This window comes from Salmo salar, chromosome ssa07 (genome assembly GCF_905237065.1).
Source record: "Salmo salar chromosome ssa07, Ssal_v3.1, whole genome shotgun sequence".
Lineage (NCBI taxonomy): Eukaryota > Metazoa > Chordata > Actinopteri > Salmoniformes > Salmonidae > Salmo > Salmo salar.
Genome location: NC_059448.1, coordinates 247,784 through 257,500, shown reverse-complemented (window position 1 = coordinate 257,500; position 9,717 = coordinate 247,784). Strand labels below are relative to the sequence as shown.

Here is a 9,717-nt window from a genome sequence, read left to right as displayed (position 1 = left end):
GATAGATGTTGACAGTAAGTGATAGTGACAGATGTTAACAGACAGTGATAATGATAGATGTTGACAGACAGCGATAATGACAGATGTTGACAGACAGCGATAATGACAGATGTTGACAGACAGCGATAATGATAGATGTTGACAGACAGCGATAATGATAGATGTTGACAGACAGTGATATATAGATGTTGACAGATAGTGATAGATGTTGACAGACAGCGATAATGATAGATGTTGACAGACAGCGATAATGATAGATGTTGACAGACAGCGATAATGATAGATGTTGACAGACAGCGATAATGATAGATGTTGACAGACAGCGATAATGATAGATGTTGACAGACAGTGATAATGATAGATGTTGACAGACAGTGATATATAGATGTTGACAGACAGTGATAGTGATAGATGTTGACAGACAGCGATAATGATAGATGTTGACAGACAGCAATAATGATATATAGATGTTGACAGACAGTGATAATGATAGATGTTGACAGACAGTGATATATAGATGTTGACAGACAGTGATATATAGATGTTGACAGACAGTGATAATGATAGATGTTGACAGACAGTGATATATAGATGTTGACAGAGAGTGATATATAGATGTTGACAGACAGTGATAATGATAGATGTTGACAGACAGTGATAATGATAGATGTTGACAGACAGTGATATATAGATGTTGACAGACAGTGATATATAGATGTTGACAGACAGTGATAATGATAGATGTTGACAGACAGTGATATATAGATGTTGACAGACAGTGATAGTGATAGATGTTGACAGACAGCGATAATGATAGATGTTGACAGACAGTGATATATAGATGTTGACAGACAGTGATAATGATAGATGTTGACAGACTGAGATAATGATAGATGTTGACAGACAGCGATAATGACAGATGTTGACAGACAGTGATATATAGATGTTGACAGACAGTGATATATAGATGTTGACAGACAGTGATATATAGATGTTGACAGACAGTGATAGTGATAGATGTTGACAGACAGCGATATATAGATGTTGACAGACAGTGATATATAGATGTTGACAGACAGTGATATATAGATGTTGACAGACAGTGATATATAGATGTTGACAGACAGTGATAGTGATAGATGTTGACAGACAGTGATAGTGATAGATGTTGACAGACAGTGATATATAGATGTTGACAGACAGTGATATATAGATGTTGACAGACAGTGATATATAGATGTTGACAGACAGTGATATATAGATGTTGACAGACAGTGATATATAGATGTTGACAGACAGTGATATATAGATGTTGACAGACAGTGATATATAGATGTTGACAGACAGTGATAGTGATAGATGTTGACAGACAGTGATAGTGACAGATGTTAACAGACAGCGATAATGATAGATGTTGACAGACAGCGATAATGATAGATGTTGACAGACAGCGATAATGATAGATGTTGACAGACAGTGATAGTGATAGATGTTGACAGACAGCGATAATGATAGATGTTGACAGACAGCGATAATGATAGATGTTGACAGACAGCGATAATGATAGATGTTGACAGACAGCGATAATGATAGATGTTGACAGACAGTGATACATAGATGTTGACAGACAGTGATAGTGATAGATGTTGACAGACAGCGATAATGATAGATGTTGACAGACAGCGATAATGATAGATGTTGACAGACAGCGATAATGATATATAGATGTTGACAGACAGTGATAATGATAGATGTTGACAGACAGTGATATATAGATGTTGACAGACAGTGATAATGATAGATGTTGACAGACAGTGATAGTGATAGATGTTGACAGACAGTGATATATAGATGTTGACAGACAGTGATAATGATAGATGTTGACAGACAGTGATAATGATAGATGTTGACAGACAGTGATAATGACAGATGTTGACAGACAGTGATATATAGATGTTGACAGACAGTGATATATAGATGTTGACAGACAGTGATATATAGATGTTGACAGACAGTGATATATAGATGTTGACAGACAGTGATAATGATAGATGTTGACAGACAGTGATATATAGATGTTGACAGACAGTGATAGTGATAGATGTTGACAGACAGCGATAATGATAGATGTTGACAGACAGCGATAATGATAGATGTTGACAGACAGCGATAATGATAGATGTTGACAGACAGCGATAATGATAGATGTTGACAGACAGTGATATATAGATGTTGACAGACAGTGATAGTGATAGATGTTGACAGACAGCGATAATGATAGATGTTGACAGACAGCGATAATGATAGATGTTGACAGACAGCGATAATGATAGATGTTGACAGACAGTGATATATAGATGTTGACAGACAGTGATATATAGATGTTGACAGACAGTGATAATGATAGATGTTGACAGACAGTGATATATAGATGTTGACAGACAGTGATAGTGATAGATGTTGACAGACAGTGATATATAGATGTTGACAGACAGTGATAATGATAGATGTTGACAGACAGTGATAATGACAGATGTTAACAGACAGTGATATATAGATGTTGACAGACAGTGATATATAGATGTTGACAGACAGTGATATATAGATGTTGACAGACAGTGATATATAGATGTTGACAGACAGTGATAGTGATAGATGTTGACAGACAGCGATAATGATAGATGTTGACAGACAGTGATATATAGATTTTGACAGACAGTGATAATGATAGATGTTGACAGACAGTGATAGTGATAGATGTTGACAGACAGCGATAATGATAGATGTTGACAGACAGTGATATATAGATGTTGACAGACAGTGATAGTGCTAGATGTTGACAGACAGCGATAATGATAGATGTTGACAGACAGCGATAATGATAGATGTTGACAGACAGCGATAATGATAGATGTTGACAGACAGTGATATATAGATGTTGACAGACAGTGATATATAGATGTTGACAGACAGTGATATATAGATGTTGACAGACAGTGATAATGATAGATGTTGACAGACAGTGATATATAGATGTTGACAGACAGTGATAGTGATAGATGTTGACAGACAGTGATATATAGATGTTGACAGACAGTGATAATGATAGATGTTGACAGACAGTGATATATAGATGTTGCCAGACAGTGATAATGACAGATGTTAACAGACAGTGATATATAGATGTTGACAGACAGTGATATATAGATGTTGACAGACAGTGATATATAGATGTTGACAGACAGTGATATATAGATGTTGACAGACAGTGATAGTGATAGATGTTGACAGACAGCGATAATGATAGATGTTGACAGACAGTGATATATAGATGTTGACAGACAGTGATAATGATAGATGTTGACAGACAGTGATAGTGATAGATGTTGACAGACAGCGATAATGATAGATGTTGACAGACAGTGATAGTGATAGATGTTGACAGACAGTGATATATAGATGTTGACAGACAGTGATATATAGATGTTGACAGACAGTGATATATAGATGTTGACAGACAGTGATAGTGATAGATGTTGACAGACAGTGATATATAGATGTTGACAGACAGTGATATATAGATGTTGACAGACAGTGATATATAGATGTTGACAGACAGTGATAGATGTTGACAGACAGTGATAGTGATAGATGTTGACAGACAGTGATAGTGATAGATGTTGACAGACAGTGATAGTGATAGATGTTGACAGTAAGTGATAGTGACAGATGTTAACAGACAGTGATAATGATAGATGTTGACAGACAGCGATAATGACAGATGTTGACAGACAGCGATAATGACAGATGTTGACAGACAGCGATAATGATAGATGTTGACAGACAGCGATAATGATAGATGTTGACAGACAGTGATATATAGATGTTGACAGATAGTGATAGATGTTGACAGACAGCGATAATGATAGATGTTGACAGACAGCGATAATGATAGATGTTGACAGACAGCGATAATGATAGATGTTGACAGACAGCGATAATGATAGATGTTGACAGACAGCGATAATGATAGATGTTGACAGACAGCGATAATGATAGATGTTGACAGACAGTGATATATAGATGTTGACAGACAGTGATAGTGATAGATGTTGACAGACAGCGATAATGATAGATGTTGACAGACAGCGATAATGATATATAGATGTTGACAGACAGTGATAATGATAGATGTTGACAGACAGTGATATATAGATGTTGACAGACAGTGATAATGATAGATGTTGACAGACAGTGATATATAGATGTTGACAGACAGTGATATATAGATGTTGACAGACAGTGATATATAGATGTTGACAGACAGCGATAATGATAGATGTTGACAGACAGCGATAATGATAGATGTTGACAGACAGTGATACATAGATGTTGACAGACAGTGATAGTGATAGATGTTGACAGACAGCGATAATGATAGATGTTGACAGACAGCGATAATGATAGATGTTGACAGACAGCGATAATGATATATAGATGTTGACAGACAGTGATAATGATAGATGTTGACAGACAGTGATATATAGATGTTGACAGACAGTGATAATGATAGATGTTGACAGACAGTGATAGTGATAGATGTTGACAGACAGTGATATATAGATGTTGACAGACAGTGATAATGATAGATGTTGACAGACAGTGATAATGATAGATGTTGACAGACAGTGATAATGACAGATGTTGACAGACAGTGATATATAGATGTTGACAGACAGTGATAGTGATAGATGTTGACAGACAGTGATATATAGATGTTGACAGACAGTGATAATGATAGATGTTGACAGACAGTGATAATGATAGATGTTGACAGACAGTGATATATAGATGTTGACAGACAGTGATATATAGATGTTGAAAGACAGTGATAATGATAGATGTTGACAGACAGTGATATATAGATGTTGACAGACAGTGATAGATGTTGACAGACAGCGATAATGATAGATGTTGACAGACAGTGATATATAGATGTTGACAGACAGTGATAATGATAGATGTTGACAGACTGAGATAATGATAGATGTTGACAGACAGCGATAATGACAGATGTTGACAGACAGTGATATATAGATGTTGACAGACAGTGATATATAGATGTTGACAGACAGTGATATATAGATGTTGACAGACAGTGATAGTGATAGATGTTGACAGACAGCGATATATAGATGTTGACAGACAGTGATATATAGATGTTGACAGACAGTGATATATAGATGTTGACAGACAGTGATAGTGATAGATGTTGACAGACAGTGATAGTGATAGATGTTGACAGACAGTGATAGTGATAGATGTTGACAGACAGTGATATATAGATGTTGACAGACAGTGATATATAGATGTTGACAGACAGTGATATATAGATGTTGACAGACAGTGATAGTGATAGATGTTGACAGACAGTGATAGATGTTAACAGACAGCGATAATGATAGATGTTGACAGACAGCGATAATGATAGATGTTGACAGACAGCGATAATGATAGATGTTGACAGACAGCGATAATGATAGATGTTGACAGACAGTGATATATAGATGTTGACAGACAGTGATAGTGATAGATGTTGACAGACAGCGATAATGATAGATGTTGACAGACAGCGATAATGATAGATGTTGACAGACAGCGATAATGATAGATGTTGACAGACAGCGATAATGATAGATGTTGACAGACAGTGATACATAGATGTTGACAGACAGTGATAGTGATAGATGTTGACAGACAGCGATAATGATAGATGTTGACAGACAGCGATAATGATAGATGTTGACAGACAGCGATAATGATATATAGATGTTGACAGACAGTGATAATGATAGATGTTGACAGACAGTGATATATAGATGTTGACAGACAGTGATAATGATAGATGTTGACAGACAGTGATAGTGATAGATGTTGACAGACAGTGATATATAGATGTTGACAGACAGTGATAATGATAGATGTTGACAGACAGTGATAATGATAGATGTTGACAGACAGTGATAATGACAGATGTTGACAGACAGTGATATATAGATGTTGACAGACAGTGATATATAGATGTTGACAGACAGTGATATATAGATGTTGACAGACAGTGATATATAGATGTTGACAGACAGTGATAATGATAGATGTTGACAGACAGTGATATATAGATGTTGACAGACAGTGATAGTGATAGATGTTGACAGACAGCGATAATGATAGATGTTGACAGACAGCGATAATGATAGATGTTGACAGACAGCGATAATGATAGATGTTGACAGACAGTGATATATAGATGTTGACAGACAGTGATATATAGATGTTGACAGACAGTGATAATGATAGATGTTGACAGACAGTGATATATAGATGTTGACAGACAGTGATAGTGATAGATGTTGACAGACAGTGATATATAGATGTTGACAGACAGTGATAATGATAGATGTTGACAGACAGTGATAATGACAGATGTTAACAGACAGTGATATATAGATGTTGACAGACAGTGATATATAGATGTTGACAGACAGTGATATATAGATGTTGACAGACAGTGATAGTGATAGATGTTGACAGACAGCGATAATGATAGATGTTGACAGACAGTGATATATAGATTTTGACAGACAGTGATAATGATAGATGTTGACAGACAGTGATAGTGATAGATGTTGACAGACAGCGATAATGATAGATGTTGACAGACAGTGATATATAGATGTTGACAGACAGTGATAGTGCTAGATGTTGACAGACAGCGATAATGATAGATGTTGACAGACAGTGATATATAGATGTTGACAGACAGTGATATATAGATGTTGACAGACAGTGATATATAGATGTTGACAGACAGTGATATATAGATGTTGACAGACAGTGATAATGATAGATGTTGACAGACAGTGATATATAGATGTTGACAGACAGTGATAGTGATAGATGTTGACAGACAGTGATATATAGATGTTGACAGACAGTGATAGTGATAGATGTTGACAGACAGTGATATATAGATGTTGACAGACAGTGATAATGATAGATGTTGACAGACAGTGATATATAGATGTTGCCAGACAGTGATAATGACAGATGTTAACAGACAGTGATATATAGATGTTGACAGACAGTGATATATAGATGTTGACAGACAGTGATATATAGATGTTGACAGACAGTGATATATAGATGTTGACAGACAGTGATATATAGATGTTGACAGACAGTGATAGATGTTGACAGACAGTGATATATAGATGTTGACAGACAGTGATAATGATAGATGTTGACAGACAGTGATAGTGATAGATGTTGACAGACAGCGATAATGATAGATGTTGACAGACAGTGATAGTGATAGATGTTGACAGACAGTGATATATAGATGTTGACAGACAGTGATATATAGATGTTGACAGACAGTGATATATAGATGTTGACAGACAGTGATAGTGATAGATGTTGACAGACAGTGATATATAGATGTTGACAGACAGTGATATATAGATGTTGACAGACAGTGATATATAGATGTTGACAGACAGTGATAATGATAGATGTTGACAGACAGTGATAATGATAGATGTTGACAGACAGCGATAATGATAGATGTTGACAGACAGTGATAATGATAGATGTTGACAGACAGTGATAATGATAGATGTTGACAGACAGCAATAATGATAGATGTTGACAGACAGCGATAATGATAGATGTTGACAGACAGTGATAATGATAGATGTTGACAGACAGCGATAATGATAGATGTTGACAGACAGTGATAGTGATAGATGTTGACAGACAGTGATATATAGATGTTGACAGACAGTGCTAATGACAGATGTTAACAGACAGTGATATATAGATGTTGACAGACAGTGATATATAGATGTTGACAGACAGTGATATATAGATGTTGACAGACAGTGATATATAGATGTTGACAGACAGTGATAGTGATAGATGTTGACAGACAGTGATATATAGATGTTGACAGACAGTGATAGATGTTGACAGACAGTGATAGATGTTGACAGACAGTGATATATAGATGTTGACAGACAGTGATAGTGATAGATGTTGACAGACAGTGATAATGATAGATGTTGACAGACAGTGATAATGATAGATGTTGACAGACAGTGATAGTGATAGATGTTGACAGACAGTGATAATGATAGATGTTGACAGACAGTGATATATAGATGTTGACAGACAGTGATAGTGATAGATGTTGACAGACAGTGATAATGATAGATGTTGACTGCTGAACTTCAGAGGATCCAACATAACTGTGAATGTTGATAGCTTGTCATTGATTCTAGATCTGTGTGTGTGTGTGTGTGTGTGTGTGTGTGTGTGTGTGTGTGTGTGTGTGTGTGTGTGTGTGTGTGTGTGTGTGTGACGTACAGGCAGTCTATGTAGAGCAGGGAGATCTTGCAGTGACAGCGTTGTCGGGTCATCTGTTGGCAGGGGGGGCACGACCCCGGGTGGCACGGCAACGGGCACAGGTGGGGACAGCCAGGGGGGCGAGGGTTAACACACCCCTCTTCACACACCACACACTCTGGACCCGCCTGGACACACAGAAGAGAGAGAGAGAGAGAGAGAGAGAGAGAGAGAGAGAGAGAGAGAGAGAGAGAGAGAGAGAGAGAGAGAGAGAGAGAGAGGGAGTGGGGGAGAGATGAGGAGGAGGGAGGGAGGGAGGAGGGAGGGAGTGGGGAGAGAGGAGGGAGGGAGGGAGGGAGGGAGGGGGGAGAGAGGAGGGAGGGAGGGAGGGAGTGGGGAGAGAGGAGGAGGGAGAGGGGGAGAGAGGAGGAGGGAGAGGGGGAGAGAGGAGGGAGGGAGAGGGGGAGAGAGGAGGGAGGGAGGGGGAGGAGGAGGGAGGGAGGAGGAGGAGGGAGGGAGTAGGGGGAGAGAGGAGGGGGAGGGAGGGAGAGAGAGAGAGGGAGGGAGTGGGGAGAGAGGAGGAGGGAGGGAGGGAGGGAGAGAGAGAGGAGGGAGGGAGTGGGGAGAGAGAGGAGGAGGGAGGGAGGGAGTGGGGGGAGAGAGGAGGGGGGAGAGGGAGAGAGAGAGAGGAGGGAGGGAGTGGGGAGAGAGAGGAGGAGGGAGGGAGGGAGGGAGAGAGAGGAGGAGGGAGAGATGGTATAGAGGTTAAAGGGGGCAATCTGGGACATTTAAATCAATATACACTATATACACAGAAGTATGTGGACCCCCTTCAAATTAGTGGATTTGCCTTTGCTGACCGGTGTATAAAATCAAACACACAGCCATGCAATCTCCATAGACAAACATTGGCAGTAGAACGGCCTGTACTGAAGAGCTCAGTGACTTTCAACAAGCCACCGTCATAGGATGCCACTTTTCTAACAAGTCAGTTCGTCAAGTTTCTGCCCTGCTAGAGCTGCTCCCCAGTCATCTGTAAGTGCTGTTATTGTGAAGTGGAAACGTCTAGGAGCAACAACGGCTCAGCAGCGAAGTGGTAGGCCACACAAACTCACAGAACGGGACCGCCGAGAGCTGAAGCGCGTAAAAATCGTCTGTCCTCAGTTTCAACACTCACTACCGAGTTCCAAACAGCCTCTGGAAGCAACGTCAGCCCAATAACTTTGCTTCGGGAGCTTCCTGAAATGGGTTTCCGCGGCCGAGCAGCCGCACACAAGCCTTAAGATCCCCATGTGCAATGCCAAGCGTCGGCTG

At 39.0% G+C, this 9,717-nt stretch overlaps 1 protein-coding gene across 3 annotated transcripts in view; it reads right to left on the bottom strand.

The window, feature by feature from the left end:
• nfxl1 (nuclear transcription factor, X-box binding-like 1) overlaps positions 1-9,717 on the bottom strand; it is a 99,188-nt gene that overhangs the window by 14,072 nt on the left and 75,399 nt on the right. For all 3 annotated transcript variants that reach the window (XM_045721371.1, XM_045721369.1, XM_045721370.1), the window contains exon 18: positions 8,425-8,591. In XM_045721371.1, the coding sequence (XP_045577327.1) occupies positions 8,425-8,591 (167 nt within the window). The remainder of the gene's footprint in view (positions 1-8,424; positions 8,592-9,717) is intronic.